The sequence below is a fragment of the Amia ocellicauda genome, chromosome 2, assembly GCF_036373705.1.
Source record: "Amia ocellicauda isolate fAmiCal2 chromosome 2, fAmiCal2.hap1, whole genome shotgun sequence".
In the NCBI taxonomy this organism is placed as follows: Eukaryota; Metazoa; Chordata; class Actinopteri; order Amiiformes; family Amiidae; genus Amia; species Amia ocellicauda.
Window position 1 is genome coordinate 18,706,513 of NC_089851.1, and position 23,272 is coordinate 18,729,784.

The window sequence follows — 23,272 nt, forward strand, 5'->3', positions numbered from 1 at the left end:
AGATGCACTCCAGACTGTTCCAGAAAGGGTACAATCTCCAAATACCATACAATCACACATCAAGGTGGTCAAATAATAAAACTCTCCATAAGAGAATGGAAATAACATGATCATAGCTCACATATGAAAGGCAAGAAAACCATCAGAACCTCATTATTTTATCAAACAGATTATTTGGGGTGATTAAGGTGGATTCACAGAATGTAGCACAGAAAATTAAATGTGGTTATCTGGAGAGAAAAGAAAAAAAAAAATAAAAAAAAAAAATATATATATATATATATATATATATATGGTAGCATCGGCAAGGCATACATGCTTTGGCCTGACTTAAGCAATTGTGTCAACAGTAAGAACAGCCTGCAGCAGATGATACATAATGATATATTATCCCACAAATGTTTCTTGCTGAAGGCTTTTGGAATTCCTGGCCTCAAGTTCCAAGTCTTCGTCAGTGATTTGTAAACTGCCCTTGTGTGATATTCAAATTAATCACAGCACCTATCTAAATATGCTGGAAAATATTTCTCAACACTACAATGATAAATCATCTCCAACTTCCATGCCTCAAATGCAATACAACCAATACAATGTTTCCAGCTACACATGACATGCTTGCAGGGCATGGTTAACAAAAGACTGGTTAAGCTTCATCAGTTTGTTTGGTTTAATCCAATTGAATACCTAGTGGTCATTTAATCTAGATTTGTAAGGAAACAAGTGTTCGTTAAAGGAAGTAACTACAATTAAAAATGATGAAAACCTGGAAGTAGTAAGCAAAGTGATGGCATTGTTATAAAAAGTCATAAATATGAAAACTTTTTACTTTGAATACAAAATAGAAAAATGGTTGGTTACATTCTAACCAAATAGAAAGCCCACATCCCAGCTTTTACTGGAAAATTTTAGTTTTAGCTGAGACAATTTAAGTTTTCTGAAACATTATGCAGTCCTAAAATAAAAAAAAATACAGTACAAGAAAGCAATGCTTCTATTGAATTTAATCTGGAGTGGCATAGTAATTTGATACAACCACAAGGTTCCGCAATCTGTTTTTTTTTTTTAATAAAAATATTAATATTTAATATACTGGGATAAGTTACATCATCTCATTGGGAGCAGTGCTATACCCAGCAGTCATCAGCATAACACAAGTACAAGGACAATGACTCACCATAGCAGTCTGATCACCCAGCTTGTCAAGACAAGATGCTCTGTGAAGCTTAAACAGCAAGAACGTTTCCATTACAGCACAAGTAAAGGAACATCTACAAACTTTAAAATATATATATTTTTTCTAAATAAAATACATACTTATGAATTCAAAATACTGGTTAAAACTTAAACCTGAAGATATTATTTAAAATCTAATTTATTCAAAGCCACTTGCAATCAAACACACTAATTCTGGAAATTGAGCTATTTATATGGAATTTTGTGGAATCCAATAATACTAGGATTAGTATCAGAGAGATATATGAATTGTGTATTACATGTGTAAGTGTTTACAGGTAAATCTGAAATATAAATGGACAGCAATACCTGAAGCAAAGTCTGGACAACATCTTCTGTTTTAATTGAGATTTCAAGTTGAAACAAGAAGTCATGTCCTCCCTATACTCACATTAAAAGGAAAAACTCAATTAATCTCTGAAGAAAAATATTGAAAATTAACTATCTGAATTACACACCATCATTATTTAAAGTAAATTCTAAATTAAGTTACGGCTGCATTCCAAGATAGCACAATCATATGAACAATTGCATAATATAATACTGCAAAGAAATCCTTTAAAATACAAGCAGAACATGTCAGGGAAAGAAACTCCACATTGCAGAAAATTATTATGCATGTCATTTAAATAAACTGTCTAATTTCACGTTAATATTTTATTTAAACATTACAACTCTAGTCATTATATACCTAGACTACCATTACAAAAACATAACACATACCCTTTCAATTCTATAAGGAGCTACAATGTTGCTTTCTTTGATGAGGTAAACCTAAAATAAACAAGAATACAGAAATAAACTCACAATCAGCAATGTCAAACAAAAACACTGTTCATTTGAATGCAGTACTTTAAGCAAGGCATTTAAATTCAATCCACCAAAGAAATGTTAATGGTCTAACATGGGGAATTGAAGGTAGAGCTTAAAACAATTTAATAGCGCTAAAGACACACACCAAATAAATTAGCCAACCACTGTGGCTTCATGGTTTGCATCACGTGTGAGTGAACCCAGGAGGACAGACGAAAATGGATTCTGCTCAACTCTAATGTACAAAAAAACAGCAGCTGTAATATCAGGCAGATCATGAGAAGAAGTATTGTTTTGGACAGTATGATAATGTTCAGGGTGTTTCTGCCTGCTGGAGATATTGGACGTAGTCAAATGTGGGTATTCAAAAAGAACAACATGTTTACATCCCTGTAAGGCAAGTTTAAAATGCATCCATGTTGTCATTTGCACTCCAAATGATACCAAATTACATTCATGCCTACCTATGTTAGAGAAAGCATAAACAGCAATGGGGCATTATTTGTAAGCTTGCATATATTACCTGTCGGCATACAACCAAGAGTCCAGCACACTTTTTTCTGCAAAACCGAAAATAAAAAGAAAGGATTGACAAAAGTTGCATAGTGATGGAAAATAGAAGAGAACAGACAAAACATTTGAATGGTACCTACTCATTAAAAGGATTATTGTGTCGTCTTTCTTCAATTTCTTCAATTCTATTACAGTCTCTCAGTGCTATCTAAAATGCATGTATAGAAAGAAGGGAATTGGACAAGAATGTAATAGTTAAAAGTACAGATATTTTGAAATATAGACACTGGAGGATGTGGCAGTAACTTACCTTTAAAATGGGTTCAGATACCGGTTCTGGTTCAAAAATGAGAGATTTAGAACAAATCTTGAGAGATCCTCTAACTTTCCTAGAAGAAAACAAGTAGAATATTAGTATAATTTCAGCAAAGAGATCTGCTGGAGCAGTACAGTACAATAAATCTCCATATGGAATATTTTTTTTAAAGAATGATTTGTGAAAACAAACAAAATTGCTACATTTATACATAAAAATAACCACCTCCTCACTCAGCTGCATATTTAATTTGAAGATGGAGTATGAAATTATATGGAGGGATGCACAGGAGAAAGAGGCTATAATGAATTTGAGGCAGGCACAACCTTACAGAAATATTATTATGCAGTGTAGCTTTGCACTGACAATGTTTTGTAACAAAAACCTTATGTCATTGAGCTGACCATCTGTCATGTGATCTCCTTACTTAACACAACATCACTTATTTATTCATTTTAAAAGCGATTGGATTTTCTTGTTGGTTTTCATGACACAAAGGTCATCAGCAGAGAACAGCTTGCTTATATATATATCTAATACAATACAATTCATTGTTGTTTTTGTTCACAGTACCTTTTCTCAGTTTTACTAGTGCTAGTAACATGATATGCTGTGTGCTGTTCAAAATAATACTCCTCCAGATCAAGTAGTAATAGAGAAAACCTGTGAGGGAAAAACAAAAATTAGACATTTATCCATTCAGCTCTTTGTACAGTAGACTCTCTAATCCAAAAAAGTAAGACACATATGCAGTGCCAATAGAAAATTGACACCTTCTTTCAAAATATTCACCCTTTGTTGGCTTATATCCTGGAATTAAAATACATTAAAAAATATTTTGTTTTCTTCACATCCTTTCAAACTTATTGGAAAGCACAGATCAGGGGATGGGTATAACAAATATCAAAGCCCTTGAATCTGGAGCAGGGTCAAGACAATTATTAAGAAGTGGAAAGTGTTCGGCACCACCAAGAACCTGCCAAGATCAGGATGTCCCTACAAACTGGATGACCTAGCAAGAAGGAGACTGATCAGAGAGGCTACCAAGAGGCCAGTGGCAACTTTGCTAGAGCTACAGGCTTTTATGGCAAAGACTGGTCATAGTGTGCATGTGCCAACAATATTGCAAGCACTCCAACAAATCTGGCCTGTATGGTACTCAAGAAAGCCCACCTTGAATCCCATACGAAGAATGCAAAAGAACAACAACACTTGGACGATTCTGTAGCCATGTGGTATGACGAAACTAAAATAGAAAATTTTGGCATAAATACCAAGTGTTATGTTTGGCACAAACCCAATACAGCATATCACCCAGGTGACACCATCCCTAATGTGAAGCATGGTGGTGGTGGCATCATGTTTTAGGGATGTTTTTCATTGGCAGGGACTGGGCACTTGCCAGGATAGAAGGGAGAATGAATGGAGAAAAGTAAAGAAAAGCCCTTGAGGAAAACCTGCTGCCCTCTACAGGAAAGCTGAAACTGAGAAGTTCACCTTTCAGCATGGCAACAACCAGAAGAATACAGCCAAAGATACACTGCAGTGGCTGAGGAACAGAAAGGTCAGACCAATCAGACAGTCAGAACCCTGACCTAAATCCAAATGAAAATGTGTTTTGTAAAGCAGAATGGTCAAATATTGCCAAATCTGCTGTGAAACGAACTCACAGCTGTAATTGCTGCCAAAGGTGTTTACACCAAGTATTAACTCAGGAGGTGGAGATTTATCCAATTATTATATTTCAGATTTGACTTTTTAATATATCATTATTTCACAATAAAAAACGTTTACCCTTAATAGTGTACAGTATGGTGTGTAGATAAGTGTAATACAATTCTAATTTAGAAACATAAAACTCTGAGGCACTGACAACAAAATGTGTAGACTTCCTATAGGCACTGTATAGTATTATCACTTGCCTTATAAGTCCACATGAAACATATTGCAAATTATATTTGAAGCTAATTAAAGCAGCTGTTGAGACCAAAAAGTAAACAGAAGTATTTACAAGTTGCCACAGACAGACACAGGACAGTACAGGTGAGAGGCAGCCATCTTGTTGTTTGACTAGTTTCAGACCAGTCTTAGCATTGCTCATTTTGTTTTAAGTTTGGCTAAATTGAAGTTAGCATTGTCTATAGTTTGCCTAAATTGAAGTCAATTCAGATCAGCTGCTGAGTTGGTGAAAGTAAATAGGTTGTAGAAAGGTGATTCAGTCAAGGACTAGCAGGAATTCTGTTCCAGGTGGAGCCAGGTGGGGCAAGTTAGGTGTGAATTGGTGGCAGATAAAGCTACATAAAGCAGCTGTTGAGCAGCTATGCTGTATCTTGGTCACAAAAAGTTAAGCAGATAAGGGAACAGGAACCAAGAGACTGAAAAAACTGTAACATTTAGAAGCATGTGGCCAGTACAGTGTCAGGTTTGCAGAATGATTGCCTTCCTGGATGAACTCATCCAAGAAGACTTAATTTGTGAACGCTGTCAGCATGTTGAAATCCTTGAGATCAAGGTCCATGATCCTGAGGCTCAGCTTGTTGATCTGCGCTGTATTACTGATATAGGAGAATTAGTCAATCAGCCCATGAGAGAGATGTTGTGCATGCCAAAACCTAGGAGAGTTGAGACCTCAGAGCAGGACAGCATAGAGAATTGTTGGGTTACAGTAGGTCGCAACCGTAGAAAAGGGTAAGCACAACCCTTAGAGACATCCGAAGAGCTAGAAATGCCCAACAGGTTCCAACTGCTGGACACTGAGCTGGACAGTGATGGCTCCAAGGGTGATGGGAGGGCAGCTGAGCACCAGAGCACCATGGTGCCCACTCCCCCCCAGAACAGGGAGGTAGTTATAGTAGGAGACTCAATTCTTAGAGGTGTAGATCACACAGTGTGTTCTAGTGATAAGGAGATCCGCATGGTATCTTGCCTGCCTGGTGTTCAGGTTGCAGATCTCCCTAAACTAGTTGACGGGCAACTGGCCAAGCTGGGTGGAATCCACTGGTCATGGTCCAATGACATAAAAAAAGGAAGGGCAGAGACACTGCAAGAATAATTTAAAGAATTAGGTAAGTAACTAAAGAGCAGAACCTCCACAGTAGTTTTCTACGAAATACTTCCGGTACCACTTGCATGGCCAGGGAGACAGGCAGAAATTAGAAAGTTTAACACTTGGTTGAAATCTTGGTGTAGGGAAGAGGGTTTTAAATTTATGGAGCATTGGTCTTTCTTCTGGGATAGATGGGACCTGTACAAACCGGACAGTCTACATCTAAACAGAAGGGGGGATAATGCATTGGGAGAGCATATGTGCAGAGTAATTGAGAATCTTTTAAACTAGGGACCAGGGGGCAGGGAGCTCTGACAATGGGAGATGTTCCACTAAGGAAAGAAAAGAAAGGGAAACTGCTAGTAGGAAAGTCCCGAAATGCTTGTACCTCAATGCCAGGAGTATAAGGAACAAGATGTTAGACCTAGAAGCCACAGTGCTGGCGAATGACTATGATGTTGTAGGAGTGACAGAAACATGCCTTACAGAAAATGAATGGGATCAATAAAAGTTGAAAGGATACACACAGTTTAGGAGAGACAGGCAAAATCAAAGAGGTGGTGGGGTAGCATTATATGTCAAAAATGACATTGAGGCAGAAGAACTCAAATTAGATCCTAGTAACGAAACAGAATATTTGTGGGTTAAACTTTTGAATAAAAGATCCAGAGGATTAGTGGTAGGAGTGTGTTACAAACCACCCAACTCAGATATTCAGAAAGATGTTGCATTGTACAGTGTAATCAGGACTGCATGTAGCAAGGATGTGGCTGTTATAATGGGGGATTTCAATTTCCCAAACACAGATTGGGAAAGGCCAGTGGGGACTACAGAAGCAGAAATAGAAATGGTTAAGATGGTAAATGACTGCTTTCTAATTTGTCAGGGAAATAACCAGAGAGACTACATTGTATTGACTTGATCTTTTCAAATGACCAAGATAGAGTCAGAGGGACACTAGTTATTGAACCAATGGCAAACTGTGATCACAATATGGATAGCTTTGAGGCATACTTTAAAAAAACAAGGACCAAGTCTAAAACAATGGTCTACAATTTTAGAAAAGCATACCTTGAAGGTATGAGGCGGCACTTAGAAGAGTTAGACGAGCACACTGGATACAGATTCAGTTGAAAATGGATGGTTATATTTTAAGAATATACTACTTGAGGCTCAGGAGAAATTTGTACCAAACCTTAACACATGGAGGACCAAAAAACATTGGCCAAAATGGTTTTATAGATTTATGCAAAAAAATATCAAGAGAAAGAAAATGTTGTATAACGCATACAAAAGGCATAGAGATGAAACAAAATACAACTGAACTGCAAAGAGATCTTAAGAAAGGGATCAGGAAAGCAAAGAGGGAAATAGAAAGAAACATAGCTCTTGGAGCTAAAACTAATGCAAAGAGCTTTTTTCAATACTACAACAGCAAGAGGTCAATAAAGGAGGAAGTGAAACAGATAAAGGGCAAAAATTTAAGTATCTTGGAAAACAAACAAGATGTGGCAAATGTTCTAAATGAGTATTTCATAGTAGAGGGTTTTACAAAAGAAAAGACAGATAACATGCCACAGGTCAACAATCAGTCCAGTCAAACCCTAAGAGAGATCAGGATAAAGGAGGATGAAACGTTGGAAAAAATGATTAGACAGAAAAGTAGAGGAGCATCTTAAGGAAAACCATATTCTTGGAGATAGTCAACATGGGTTTAGATGAGGCAGATCATGTCTTACTAATTTATTAGAATTTTTTGAACATGCAACTGCAGCTGTAGATCATGTGAAAGCATATGATACGATATACTTAGATTTTCAAAAAGCTTTTGATAAGGTTGCACACCAAAGACTGATCCTCAAATTGGAAGCTGTAGGCATTCAGAATAATGTAAGTAGATAGATTATGAACTGGTTGATGTGCAGGAAACAGAGGGTGTCAATAAAAGGAGTTGCTTCTAACTGGAGTGAGGTTTTTAGTGGAGTTCCACAGGGATCAGTACTAGGGCCTTTGCTGTTTCTAATCTAATGATCTGGACTCTGGGATAGTAAGCAAACTTGTCAAATTTGCAGATGATACTAAAATAGGTGGCTCAGCAGATACAATATAGGCAGCACAGGTTATTCAAAGGGACTTAGATAATATTCAGTTGTGGGCCGACACCTGGCACATGAAATTCAATGTGGACAAGTGCAAGGTATTACACGCAGGTAACAAAAATGTCTACTATAATTAGACTATGGGAGGAATAGAACTCAATGAAGTAAAGCATGAGAAAGACCTAGGAGTCTACGTGAACTCCTCACTTTCTCCATCCAAACAATGTGGGGAAGCAATAAAAAAAGGCAAACAGAATGTAAGGGTATATTGTCAAAAGTGTAGAATTTAGAACAAGGGAAGTAAAGTTAAGACTGTACAATGCACTAGTTAGACCTGGGATTCTGTGTACAATTTTGAGCTCCACACTTCAAGAAAGATGTCGCTGCTCTAGAGGCAGTTCAGAGGAGAGCAACCAGACATATTCCAGGTCTGAAGGGAATGTCCTACTGAGAGACTGAGGGAACTGAACCTTTTCACCCTGGAACAGAGGAGACTATGTGGGGACTTCAAAATCTTCAAAATCATGAAAGGCATCGACAGCCGCCACAGAGCCACTTTTGGAGGCACCAAAAACTTGCTGGTCTGGTACCAAGGAACCCAGGTGGGGTAAAGTTGTCTCCACAAAAAGTTATTTGCTGGAGTTCAACCGCCATTTTTAAAATGCCAGAAGAGACTCAAGCAGTGAGGAGAGTTTTGATTACAAATTAACAAAATCAGAAGCAAACAGCGGCCTGTCGAATAGAGAGACACTTTAGTAACAATATGGTCTCACGAGGTCAACTAACTAGTTAGGAGTTGTCAAATGGCAGCAATGAGAAGATGACTGAGCTCACCTACTGTGAAAGGAAAGACGTGTAAATTGTGATGGCTAGACGACTGGGTCAGAGCATCTCCAAAACTGCAGCTCTTGTGGGGTGTTCCCGGTCTGCAGTGCTCAGTACCTATCAAAAGTGGTCCAAGGAAGGAAAAGCGGTGAACCGGCGACAGGGTCATGGGTGGCCAAGGCTCATTGATACATGTGGGGAGCGAAGGCTGGCCCGTGTGGTCCGGTCCAACAGACGAGCTACAGTGGGGGAAAAAAGTATTTGATCCCCTGCTGATTTTGTACGTTTGCCCACTGACAAAGAAATGATCAGTCTATAATTTTAATGGTAGGTGTATTTTAACAGTGAGAGACAGAATAACAACAAAAAAATCCAGAAAAACGCATTTCAAAATAGTTATAAATTGATTTGCATGTTAATGAGGGAAATAAGTATTTGATCCCCTATCAATCAGCAAGATTTCTGGCTCCCAGGTGTCTTTTATACAGGTAACGAGCTGAGATTAGGAGCACTCTCTTAAAGGGACTGCTCCTAATCTCAGCTCGTTACCTGTATAAAAGACACCTGTCCACAGAAGCAATCAATCAATCAGATTCCAAACTCTCCCCCATGGCCAAGACCAAAGAGCTGTCCAAGGATGTCAGGGACAAGATTGTAGACCTACACAAGGCTGGAATGGGCTACAAGACCATCGCCAAGCAGCTTGGTGAGAAGGTGACAACAGTTGGTGCGATTATTTGCAAATGGAAGAAACACAAAATAACTGTCAGTCTCCCTTGGTCTGGGGCTCCATGCAAGATCTCACCTCGTGGAGTTTCAATGATCATGAGAACGGTGAGGAATCAGCCCAGAACTACACGGGAGGATCTTGTTAATGATCTCAAGGCAGCTGGGACCATAGTCACCAAGAAAACAATTGGTAACACACTACGCCGTGAAGGACTGAAATCCTGCAGCGCCCGCAAGGCCCCCCTGCTCAAGAAAGCACATGTACAGGCCCGTCTGAAGTTTGCCAATGAACATCTGAATGATTCAGAGGAGAACTGGGTGAAAGTGTTGTGGTCAGATGAGACCAAAAGCTCTTTGGCATCAACTCAACTCGCCTTGTTTGGAGGAAGAGGAATGACCCCAAGAACACCATCGCCACAGTCAAACATGGAGGTGGAAACATTATGCTTTGGGGGTGTTTTTCTGCTAAGGGGACAGGACAACTGCACCGCATCAAAGGGACGATGGACGGGGCCATGTACCGTCAAATCTTGGGTGAGAACCTCCTTCCCTCAGCCAGGGCATTGAAAATGGGTCGTGGATGGGTATTCCAGCATGACAATGACCCAAAACACACAGCCAGGCAACAAAGGAGTGACTCAAGAAGAAGCACATTAAGGTCCTGGAGTGGCCTAGCCAGTCTCCAGACCTTAATCCCATAGAAAATCTGTGGAGGGAGCTGAAGGTTCAAGTTGCCAAACGTCAGCCTCGAAACCTTAATGACTTGGAGAGGATATGCAAAAAGTAGTGGGACAAAATCCCTCCTGAGATGTGTGCAAACCTGGTGGCCAACTACAAGAAACATCTGACCTCTGTGATTGCCAACAAGGGTTTTGCCACCAAGTACTAAGTCGAAGGGGTCAAATACTTATTTCCCTCATTAACATGCAAATCAATTTATAACTTTTTTGAAATGCATTTTTCTGGATTTTTTTGTTGTTATTCTGTCTCTCACTGTTAAAATACACCTACCATTAAGTCAGTGGGCAAACATACAAAATCAGCAGGGGATCAAATACTTTTTTCCCCCACTGTACTATAGCTCAAATTGCTGAAAAAGTGAATGCTGGTTCTGATAGAAAGGTGTCAGAACACACAGTGCATTGCAGTTTGTTACGTATGGGGCTGCGTAGCCCCAGACCAGTCAGGGTGCCCATGCTGACCCCTGTCCACTGCCGAAAGCGCCTACAATGGGCACCTGAGCATCACAACTGGACCACGGAGCAATGGAGGAAGGTGGCCTGGTCTGATGAATCACGAGTTCAAGGTGTTGACTTGGCCTCCAAATTCTCCAGATCTCAATCCAATCGAGCATCTGTGGGATGTGCTGGACAAACAAGTCCGATCCATGGAGGCCCCACCTCGCAACTTACAGGACTTAAAGGATCTGCTGCTAACGTCTTGGTGCCAGATACCACAGCACACCTTCAGAGGTCTAGTGTTGTTTCTGCTGTATTTCAACAATTGCACAAACACAATCACTGCCTCGCAGAAGCACTAAACTCGCTTTGTTTGCAGCAGAGCGCTGTGGACAGTGATGCGCTCTGCGCAGCGAAAGAGCGATCACATGCCAGCAGAGTGGTGACAATGTATTATTATTATTATGTATTTCTCAGCAGACGCTCTTATCCAGGGCGAATTTCAAAACATAAGAGCATTGCTGCGGTGTCTGGCAACAGGGACAATGCAACAGTGATTTGGGACCATCATCACAGACTTCATCAATAAGCAGAATTTCCCATCAAACCATGATGACATTAACATCACCTGAGATCGTCCGACAGTTTATTGATTTGCCCACGACTGTGCCGCCCAAAACAAGCCACATTCATAATCAATAGGCTAGCCTATAATTGTTTTTTAAACAAGAATAAAAGTGAAAATACGCCACATAATGAATGAAAATGTATCCACTCATACAAAGTATATTCATAATGAACTGTATGCGCAGTGATGCATGCATGTTAACTCTAACTTGTATTTTATTGAATACAGTAAAAGTGTCTGAAATAGCAAATCGGTGTAAATCAATTAAAGGTAAGGTATGCAATCTTTTCCAGAAACATTTTTTGTTATACTGGTTGAAAGTCTCTTCACATCCTGATAGAAATCAATAATTGAAGTGGTCTAAATGTAAATGAATGTAATGATAGGATGTCCTTCCTGTCTGTCAATCTATCTTTGCCTACCGCAGCGCAACTTGTTCGCACAGACAATCACACGTCATCAGTGCGGGAACCTTGACGCTGTGCAGAGCGAGCGCAAGAATGGAAGGCGAGCCGCAGCTACTATTTTTAAAAACATAATAACCGTAAATAAGATGTTTACATTCGTTATTATTATTGTAATGTCTAAGCTATGAATGAGACATGCGGTAATCTGAAACTGTTGCGAACGATTCCACCCACACGTCTCTCCTCCTGGCGCTGAGACTCTGCTCTGTGTGTGCGCATGTGTGATAGAGGGGGCGTGGCTTTCAAAAAAAACTTGCTAACTGCTGGCTTCTCTGGATTGCATACCCTAGCTTTAATGCATAAAACACAGTGTTTCCACCTGTGGACAATTTCCTATGAACAAGCGAAGGATAAATAGTATTCAATTTAATATGTTTTATATAGGCTGTATTTTATGATTGTGATTATTAATGTGAAATGAATCTAGCATTTGAATTCAATGTAGCATCTTAACGTCCTCGTAATAAAGGAATGAGGGGGGAATACGTATTATTTTGTGTCAGCTTATAAACATAAAAGGGTGAGTTATCTTTGCATATTCAAATAGTTGTATTTTAATTTCTGCTTGGCTACATGTGATCTCATGTTTTTTTATTTTGTTTTTTACAATGTATTTGTGCTGTGTGTAGACGCTGAATGAGTTTAATTTTGATGGTTAAATAGGGATTCAAAGACAGTAATACAGCTTGCAAATAAGGACATAGTCCACCATGGTGGTGATTATTATTGCCGTGTGCTTCTCAACTTCTACCCTGTGCTTGGGAAAGCCCACATCCAGTGACGTAAGCATTCGGTCCCCAAACCAGTGGAAAAGTAGGCCGGTTAGCACAAAAAGTTGAGCTGGTTCCCAGGCAGGGTCCTCCGGCACCAGCACCGGCACCATGTCAGTGGAAAAGCGCTAAGAGAGTTGTCACAATCTGGAACAAACTCCACAGTGATGCGGTTGAATCTGAAAATTTGGGAACATTTACAAATAGACTGGATAGCATCCTTGGATCACTTAGTTATTAATGGACACCAACCAAGCACGATGGGTCAAATGGCCTCCTCTCGCTTGTTTACTTTCTTATGTTCTACTAGACAGTGCATGCATTCTATAAATTAAAGATTTTATTCTTCTTGCACCTATAATTACTTTTTAGAGTTTTGCCCCTTTTTATTAGAGGATTCAGATAACTTTAAATGTTTTTTAAAACCTAAATTATTGAAAATAAAAGTGATTTAAATAAAAGATTGCAAAAGAAACTTCAATAGTAAACCATCAAGGAAGAAGGTGAAATATGATGAAAATGTAACTGTAATTGGGCTAATGTGAGAAACAGTGTGAGAGAGAAAAAGCTGATATTTTAATCTAGTCACTGGACAACGCTATATGTAGGTTAAGTCATAAAGTCAGTTTTGCTGCTGAACAAACCGTAGTACAGTAAAGTCAACTTATCTTTCAGCTTAATAATGACCATAAACACACTGCCAGAATGAACATATATTACTCAAACGATGAAAGGCAATAAAGTTTTTCTTTTTTTATAGATGCACTGGCTTCAAAGTTAGCCTGACTTTTATGCTTTCAAAATGTTGTAGGTCAGTTGGACAGAAAAGTTAAAAAAGAAATCTGAAACCTGCATGAATATCATCTAGGTAATAAACAGAATTGGATCTATAACAGTATAGTGATTAAGTATAAAACCCCTGACTGAATAGGCCTATTTAGCATTGTGGCATTTAAAATAATCTATTATTTAACAAAACATTTAGGAATGTAGATATTCATAACAGTTGAAATAAGAAAAAAAAAAAATAATAATAATAATAATAATAATAACTTCTACATCATTCTAAGGTAGTTTCCATATCTTAATCTGTTACAATACCTGTCTTTTCTTCAGTGAATTTAATAAGCTTATTTTTTGTTGCTTAGACTTCATACTTCAAATTCCCATTTCTGCAGACATAGCGATCCTAACATAAGCTAGAAATATGAATCACCTCTATTCATGCATTGAGCTGATAACACAGAAAATCTCAATAAATATGTATCAGACCATTTTTAGAATGGCAATGAAAGTTACAGGAAGGTGGAAGTAATAAACAGACTTGGCTGGAGGGTTTAGTCCCTGAATAAAAATGCAAGATTGACAACACTTTAAAGAGTACACAGAATAAATCAGCACTGGCAAAAATTAAAGTGAAGAAGAAGAAAAAAAAAGAAAATAAGAATGTCAAATGTATTAGACCTGATACAATTTTGACAAGTATCTAATAACTTTCTAAACAACATTAATAATAATAATAATAATAATAATAATAATAATAATACAATTAATACTAAATTATTAAAGCCTATACAATACTTAGAGCAGCTGGTGAATGGGTTACTATATTTCACAATAAACAGTTCTGAGCACTTAATTTACAACTGTGACAAACAACAATCCTCTCACATGTAGTAGTAGCCTACTTAGTGTCTTATTGATATGTACAATAAAACAAGAGGTCCGGTGAAACACCAAACATAACCAATTCTAGCAAGCAAGCCTCGAATTGTGTTTCCAATTATGAATGGTACACACATAAACACAATAAAATGCAATAATGACTGGGTCCTCAGCTCAGCCAGGCTGAACTGTCTCAGGCTGTGGCTGCAAATAAAGTTATATTGTTGCACATGCATCAGTGACGTGAACCAACAATATGTTTCTGGCAAACATGAGCAGATGGACGAGTTAAACAAATTACTAATCTCTTCCGAAATCAGGGTAAAAACCTCCAAAAAAAAACCCCCAACCGTAGCAAAAGGTTGAGTGGCCTACACAAAGTATCAAATCCAGCAAGCCCAGTTAATGCACGTCTGAAGTCGGAGCGCCACGAACAGGAAGCCCTGCCAAGATGCGCCCGCTGTCTCCAGCAGCGTCAGAGAGCCATTTAATCTTCACACAGCGATTGCACAGACAGCCTAGCAATGCGTCGGGTTATATAGATATCGAGTAAGCATGTACTTTAACAATTACAAACCTCTCCTTGGCTCGTTCTTTCTTCTTAATAAAAGCCATTGCCTACAAGCCGCGGCATGTGTGAGGTAAGTGCAGGATGTGCAGTGCATGTAAACAAGGAAACTGACAGCGAGACCTGCTGGAGTGGCTTCAGGGCAGCAGCTCGGCTGGCTCTGCAACACAAATGAATAGAAAAGTGAAATTTGCAAATATCATGAACAATATGCCAATCTTAGAAGCACAGATTGGCAATGCAAGCAATACATAGCGTGATCTATAATTTGAAAATTGGAATTAGGAGGTATTTTGTGGTTTTCTTTGTTGCTGACGTCTCTCTCATGCATTGGGGGTTAGCCAGTTATTGTGTAAGTTAGTGTTCAAAGTTGACCCTTTTCAAATGGTTTAGTTCTCCACTTAGTGTTCTCCTTCAGCAAGGACCAGTTTCCATCACTGTAAAGACTAGATTCCCAATCACAAGAGCTACAGGTAAACAATGCAACAATAAACCTGTGAAAATAAAATGAGACCATCAGTATTTATGGAAAAAAAAAATCTATCTTTAACAAAAGGTATTATGTGCATTAAGTGAATATTTTAGTGATATTATTCCCATGTAAATAGCGGCATTAAATATTATGTAAATATTATAAAACAATAACAAATAAATGCTGTGTACATAATTAAAACTAGATCTTAATGTACATTACCCCTGAATCAAGAGAATGAGAAAGCCAGAAGGTGCTTAATGGAAAATTACAATCAGTAGCATGCTTACCTTGTTCTCAGCTAACATTAACATGGGTCACTGAGCAAATTGTCATGATGGCTCTGGTTCTTCCATAAAGAAGACATTCTAATCAGTATAGTAAATGAGTAATTCTTCTAAATAAATAAATAAATAAATCACTTTTTAATTAATTTAAAGGCCAAAGCAAGACATTGAAGGGTTTGTTTTGTTATTGTCTGTTAACTACAATGTGTGCCTATGCAAAGTACTTTTTGAAATTGGGGGTGAGTTACCTTAACAACGAATGACCCATTTGCTCTCCCATGTTTACTTTGTGACCACAAAGAGTGGGCATATATACATTGGACATATTTCAACCACTTAAGCTGATAAATAAGATACTGAGCTCAGGCTGGTGTTAGCAGAATGCTTTTAATAAGATTGTACCATGTGATGATAAAGAGGCTAGTCACACCAGGAATAATGTTATTTATACTTTCCGGAACTATTCTGATAATACATATGTATAGCAAATTCAGTTCCAGCCTCATCTAATATGGTATACATCTGTTAATTACTCACCAAACATATCATTTTTTTAACAGAAGGGAATGAGTCATTCTTACTGTAAGTAGTACTGTACTCTTAATGTGTAAATCAGTTATTCTCTGCAGGTTCACACCAGATGGCAGCAGCAGATTAGATGAGAAAAACTGTGAGGAGCTGAACATATTACAAAATCAAACAGTTCCGAGTCTTCAATAAAAATAAAATAAAGTTCTTTACTTTTGTGCTGGTCAAACATGCACACCACAGTAATACAATACTAATGTACTAACACATTTTCAGATGTATATTGTTTAAAAAATAAAAAATAAAAAGATCCCAATGCTGCAGCCTGCTAATAAACAATTAGTAATGCAGATGAATGTGGCCAATGTGCTGAAGCAGCCACAAAAAACAATTTTTGGTCTCACTTGTAGTAGGGCTCTCTAAACTCATTGGTTGGCAGCTTTGCTCATTATAGGATGATTACTGTAGAAACGGTAACATTCACCTGATCCTCGGCCTGTGATTGCATGGCATGCTTTTAACAGAATTAAATGATGTGGTTTAACTGAATTATTCTCTAAACGACCTTAATTGCACTACACTGTGGTAAAGGAGCTGTACGGTTTGAAACAGTGTGTCCTCATTAGCATACATTGGGATGTATTTATGAGTTTTGAAAAACAATGTCTCATTTGCCTTTCGTTGCTTACATATAGCAGATTTGCATACGCCGTGTGCTGACGCACTGTACAGTGAGCTTTCTACCCTACATTGAAGAATCAAAATGGAAGACTTCATACACCAGTGAGTTTTTGTCATTCAATGCATTTATCCTTTTCACACATTTCCACAAGCTCTCCATAGCATAACTAATTGAAAAACTGTTTTACTTTAAAATATAATGGAGGTGCTTTAATAATTAAATAGTGCAATACTTTAATAGTATGGGAGCAGTCTATGGGTTTGTGTTAGCAGTTCTGGATAATGTTCCATCCCTATCCTTGATCTTTGGTGATACATTTTTCCTGCACTATAAAGGAGTTTACACCACTCACTGATATGTTGCACATTGACTTAATTATAAATCTCTTTTGAAAACAGTACTGTGTCTGTTACTGACAGCCACCACAAGCGTCCGAGAAAATGAGCATCTGCTGCATACAAATAATAACTGGAGGCCAAAAAGTCAAAGAAATGATGTAGCATGTTATTGGAGAGAGTTCTTGGCTATCTGTTAGTACTATTGCTGTTATTTTTGTATTTTTTTTTAATATCTAATTTAATGCTCTTACATTTTTTTATGCTGTTGTTTAATGACTATTACAAAACACATATTTCCATGCTGTGTGGCAGTACATTTGGCCAAATATATTGTAGAGAATAGTGAAAATATGGACTCAGTTAGCTGAAAAATTGTAATAATTGCATTTGAGTATGTGAGCATGCTGATTTCCAAAATCTATCTTAATTTTCTTATGTGTAAAATGTGGGGGTTCGAAAAGGCATATATGACAGTTTCTGGGATAAAATCAAATAAAATATTATCTGTGTCCCCTTATATATTCATGCATCACACTTTAAGAGGAAAGTTTCCTATAGCTAAATTAAATTATAATATATTACCATTTCAAATCAGAATGTGGAACCATGTTGGGGCATAAACATAAAAAATATATATTTAAATCCAGAACAACAACAAAAAAAGCATTTTTAAGATGGGTTAATTATAAGTTCATTGCATTCAATAGGCACTCTAATCCCCCACCACCTATTTTCAGAAGTGCACAACAGAATATTGACAGGTTGAAGAACAAAGAAAATGCTGTTACAGGAAACAGATGTCCAATTAAGACTGATCTTTTTTTGGCCCAACATGGTTACACATCCTGATTTTAAATGGTAATTAAGGCAAGGATAAATTATAATAATTTCATAAAGAAAATGATCAAATGTGACCCTGAGTGCCCTAGTTATGAATGCAGGACAAATACACACAGCTGCAGATGAAAGCTTTCACGCCTTTCATTCCAAATCTAGTTATTTGGTGATTTTATTTAGTTACATATTTTAAATTGAACTATACTGTTTTAGTTGCTGATATCTCCTTGTAGTTTTTTAACACTGCTGTAGCCTAGAGGAAACTAAGGAAATCAATTGATTAAACTGAGATTAGAGAGATGTACAAAGTTTAGACTGAAAACTTTGTATTTCTAGTGCAATGTTAGCCCCGCCCCTTCTCTCAATGAACTGACATTTTTACAAGTTTCTCTAGGCTGAATTAATGTTCAGAATCTGAAATGAACCCACCAGTAACATTGAATGAAGGATGTGAATACATCTATCTGCAGCTGTATTATTTTGGATATATATATATATATATGTATATATATATATATCTATATATATATATATATATATATATATATATATATATATATACACTCACCTAAAGGATTATTAGGAACACCTGTTCAATTTCTCATTAATGCAATTATCTAATCAACCAATCACATGGCAGTTGCTTCAATGCATTTAGGGGTGTGGTCCTGGTCAAGACAATCTCCTGAACTCCAAACTGAATGTCTGAATGGGAAAGAAAGGTGATTTAAGCAATTTTGAGCGTGGCATGGTTGTTGGTGCCAGACGGGCCGGTCTGAGTATTTCACAATCTGCTCAGTTACTGGGATTTTCACGCACAACCATTTCTAGGGTTTACAAAGAATGGTGTGAAAAGGGAAAAACATCCAGTATGCGGCAGTCCTGTGGGCGAAAATGCCTTGTTGATGCTAGAGGTCAGAGGAGAATGGGCCGACTGATTCAAGCTGATAGAAGAGCAACTTTGACTGAAATAACCACTCGTTACAACCGAGGTATGCAGCAAAGCATTTGTGAAGCCACAACACGTACAACCTTGAGGCGGATGGGCTACAACAGCAGAAGACCCCACCGGGTACCACTCATCTCCACTACAAATAGGAAAAAGAGGCTACAATTTGCACAAGCTCACCAAAATTGGACAGTTGAAGACTGGAAAAATGTTGCCAGGTCTGATGAGTCTCGATTTCTGTTGAGACATTCAGATGGTAGAGTCAGAATTTGGCGTAAACAGAATGAGAACATGGATCCATCATGCCTTGTTACCACTGTGCAGGCTGGTGGTGGTGGTGTAATGGTGTGGGGGATGTTTTCTTGGCACACTTTAGGCCCCTTAGTGCCAATTGGGCATCGTTTAAATGCCACGGCCTACCTGAGCATTGTTTCTGACCATGTCCATCCCTTTATGACCACCATGTACCCATCCTCTGATGGCTACTTCCAGCAGGATAATGCACCATGTCACAAAGGTCGAATCATTTCAAATTGGTTTCTTGAACATGACAATGAGTTCACTGTACTAAACTGGCCCCCACAGTCACCAGTTCTCAACCCAATAGAGCATCTTTGGGATGTGGTGGAACGGGAGCTTCGTGCCCTGGATGTGCATCCCACAAATCTCCATCAACTGCAAGATGCTATCCTATCAATATGGGCCAACATTTCTAAAGAATGCTTTCAGCACCTTGTTGAATCAATGCGTAGAATTAAGGCAGTTCTGAAGGCGAAAGGGGGTCAAACACAGTATTAGTATGGTGTTCCTAATAATCCTTTAGGTGAGTATATATATATATATATATATATATATATATATATATATATATATATATATATATTGCCGGGAATGATTTTCGATTATGTCATCTCGCATTGTTACTAAGTTTATATTAGTAGTTTTGTTTTTACATTTTCTTTATTAGCAATCAAAGGGACAGCACATATACTAAAGTTAAGCAGGTTGCCTCTGGAAACATCTTAATTAAAATATGTATGAACTAATTTTATTTATTTTTGTTGAACGACATTACATTTCATGATAGGCATGTCTGTGCAATGTTATAGTATCAAAAGATGATCACCCCTCATAAAGAAGCTGAAAGCTGATTCTGTCTATAAGACTGGAATGTGTTGCTCATAGGGAATGGCAATGCTTCAGTGGTTTTTAATAATGAGTATTTTGTCCACAAGCATCAATAACAGCTTTGTAATGCTGAAGCCTGCTCCAGATAACCACCCATCCAGGCACACCAGGTTCTATAAATTGATCTCTCTAGGGTAGGGACTATATACTATAAACAAATGGTTGCAGTTATGCAAAACTGTATTGGAACATCAGTGAACATGCCTTCCCTCCAAAAAATGGTATAGCTTCTTGATCTCAACTTCCCCCAGAACATGTTTATGTTAAAGCATTAAGATGATTTCTGTCCAGTCCACTGACATTTTTTTTATCATTCACCTGCATGAATGCAGTTTTTAGAAATACACTTTCAGAAGCAACACATGAAAATCTCATACATCCATGGCAACAGACACTTTTTAACAATAATGGTGCTTTTACAACCAGAGTTCACTTTGTAAGCCAAAAGGTAATAAGGCATTTAACAGTACATTTAATGGTTCAGAAAAGCAACTGCAGACATACGTCCATTAAGTACTTTCTAAATGAAAAAAAGTAGAAATCCCATTCACCTCTCTAAACAGCTGGAATGTTTTTCATCAGCACTAAACCTTGTTCCTAATCCTAATTCCTGAGAAAAACTAAAGAAACTGGGTCCTGCCTTTCTGCTCTGTCAAGATTAGTCGTGACACCAGAAGAGGATCTGTACCTGTTTATTCTCTACATGAAACATATCAATTAAAATACTGTAATAGATAAGGGATGAAATGCATGTTTTCCTTTGTTTTGACTCAATCATAATTGTGTTATTCAACCACCTGCTGTTCAGTTGTTTCAGTCACCTGCTTGCTTCCACACACACTGACGCACACACATTCTGTATACAATAAAGACAAGGTAGTAATACTTTTTTTAAACACCAGATGGCAGTAATGTGTAGTATTTGAGTAAGGCAAGTAAAAAAAATATATAGTAATACACTGAATTATATGTATATGCTCAGAATTGTTGTACAGCAGTGTGCCAGATAAGTATAGATTGTCACACCTCAAAACTGCAAAAGTTTGCTATATTTGAACTCTCTGTACGTCATGCTGTACACACTATATATGTTCAGCCTGGAGTGTTTTATTAATATTGTTTTAATGTTTGTCTAATGTTATTAGCCTATTGCTAAGTATTTGGCTTCACAGTTCAAGAATTGACTCATTCACATGATGTCGAAATATAAATATTACAATGTTTGTTTTTAGTTAATAAATCTTTGTAAAGACATACTATTGTTTTATTTAGTTTGCCTCCATTTCCATAGTCAATGTTAGTATGTTTAGCCCTCATATGACTGCACACACTCCAAAGTGACCCAAAGCCCCCACTGCCGCCAAAGCCGAAGCTAACAGTCTCTGACCCACCCATTCTCTCTCCTGAAACTCTATCATCGACAACACAGCACCAACAACACCTGGATGATCCAAATTATCATCTAATCCCTGCAATTTAACTCTCCATCCCACACTCCCACTGCGGTGTGCTGTGAACGTTTTTAAAGAGCATTGCGCAGACCTCAGCAATTAATGAACGGTTTTAATACAATTACTTCCTGGTACCCAATACCGCTCCATCTTGGATCTGAGGTTTTGAACTGCTACCTAAGGGAGTTGCAGTTCACGATGCTCACGCAACACTCCATTGTTCAGTCTGTAAGACCACATGATTGGTTCACCACAGTGAATCCTGAAGGATGCATATTTTCACATCCCAATAATTCCATCACACCGGATGTGTCTCTGCTCTGCTCAGCTCTGCCTTCAAAAAGGAAAGCGTTTGGACGCCATCCTGGCCCCTCTACGGTTTCAATCATCAAGATAGTCTTGAACTATCTAGATTATTGGCTGACCCTGATTGGCTGAGCTTGTAGCACACACACAATTCTCATCCTCGACCATCTCCACAAGTTGGGCCTGCAGGTCAACTGGGAGAAAAGCTAACTTACACCGATGCAGCTGGTGCCAGTTCTAGATCTGTGGCTAGACTCAGTTGCCGTGTCAGCATGCCTTACCACTGAGAGAGTTGCAGTGATTCAGTCCTGTCTCTCCCTCTTCAGAGTCAGTGTGGAGACATGGACACTGCTGGAAGACTGCTGAACCTTCTGGCGGTCGCGTTGCAAACCCTCTCGTTAGATTTACTTAGAGTGAGACCTTTGCAGGCCCAGTGGTCTTCCTCACTTTGGTATTTCATAGTCCCCTTTGTGAGCTATTTTGGACTTGAAAGAAAACGCTAGTAATCGGAAAAAGAAAATGTCTCGAAAATGTGCGATATCGCTTGTGAGTCTTCGGGCTTCAGCAAGAGGAAGCGTGTCTGTGTACTGTATAGATAAGCAGACAAATGGGAAGGGCTTTTCTGAGTGACAGCACCTAACGGCAGCGTTGTTATATGTTTTCACCACTTCCCATTGAGTGCACAATGTCCCATAGGTCCCTTTGGGAGCTAGTTTCTCTTTCAGATAACCAGGGTTACATACGCAAACTAATGATTCACTGTGGCTTCAATTATACTAGTATGCATGTTTATAACATGTTCTATTTTATAATTAACAGATTCATTTTCTTATATCAAGGGTCTGATTCATACTGACTTTAGCAAATGTTAACCTTATAATTGTAAATAACAAACATTACATTACCTGAGAGAAATTTCTTATAAGCATCCTGAATTTTGCCTCTAAAATCATATTTTTAGAAGGTCAGTAAAGCAATTTCAGCTAACTGAATTTTGCTAGGTGTGAGAAAATGACTCCATATATAAAGTAAAGTGACACACTCTGCAGAATGTGGTGTTTAAAATTTATGCTTTTCAATTCAGCTCAAGTTGATTAAACAATTTCACCAGCTGAAAGGAGATCGTAAATTCTCTATAAATACCAAGCTCTGCAATATTATACCAACTAATTCTTTTTCTTTTATCATATATATATCTACTATGTAAGGCCTGTCAGATAAACCCTCACAGTTAACTATTTATTATGAGCAATATTGGGATCTATTTTAATAATCTAAGCTGTGAAAAAATATAAATACTGTAACATAGCTTGAGTGGCTAAAGGTCTTTCTAAAGGGGCTTTGCCCATATTTTTGAACAGGTTTTTTATAGGTAGTGGAGATT

General features: G+C 38.0%; 1 protein-coding gene and 1 long non-coding RNA gene across 4 annotated transcripts in view; one reads left to right on the plus strand and one right to left on the minus strand.

Moving 5' to 3' along the window:
* nsmaf (neutral sphingomyelinase (N-SMase) activation associated factor) overlaps positions 1-15,018 on the minus strand; it is a 33,331-nt gene extending 18,313 nt beyond the window's left edge. Inside the window, exons 1-8 of one of the 3 annotated variants that reach the window (XR_010821754.1) lie at positions 14,860-15,018; positions 3,449-3,538; positions 2,870-2,943; positions 2,700-2,767; positions 2,570-2,606; positions 1,957-2,007; positions 1,543-1,614; positions 1,175-1,222 (exon numbers count right to left, since the gene is read on the minus strand). Coding sequence is in view for 2 of the 3 variants with exons in the window: in XM_066720112.1 (XP_066576209.1) it covers positions 1,175-1,222; positions 1,543-1,614; positions 1,957-2,007; positions 2,570-2,606; positions 2,700-2,767; positions 2,870-2,943; positions 3,449-3,538; positions 14,860-14,947 (528 nt within the window). In the remaining variant the exon portion in view is untranslated. Of the gene's footprint in view, positions 1-1,174; positions 1,223-1,542; positions 1,615-1,956; positions 2,008-2,569; positions 2,607-2,699; positions 2,768-2,869; positions 2,949-3,448; positions 3,539-14,859 lie in introns of all 3 variants that reach the window. The other 2 variants (XM_066720112.1, XM_066720121.1) reach the window with 2 other exon arrangements.
* Positions 14,756-23,272, plus strand: part of LOC136766576 (uncharacterized) — a 45,512-nt gene continuing 36,995 nt past the window's right edge. The window contains exons 1-2 of the long non-coding RNA XR_010821755.1: positions 14,756-14,923; positions 16,833-16,920. This is a non-coding gene — a long non-coding RNA (uncharacterized LOC136766576). The remainder of the gene's footprint in view (positions 14,924-16,832; positions 16,921-23,272) is intronic.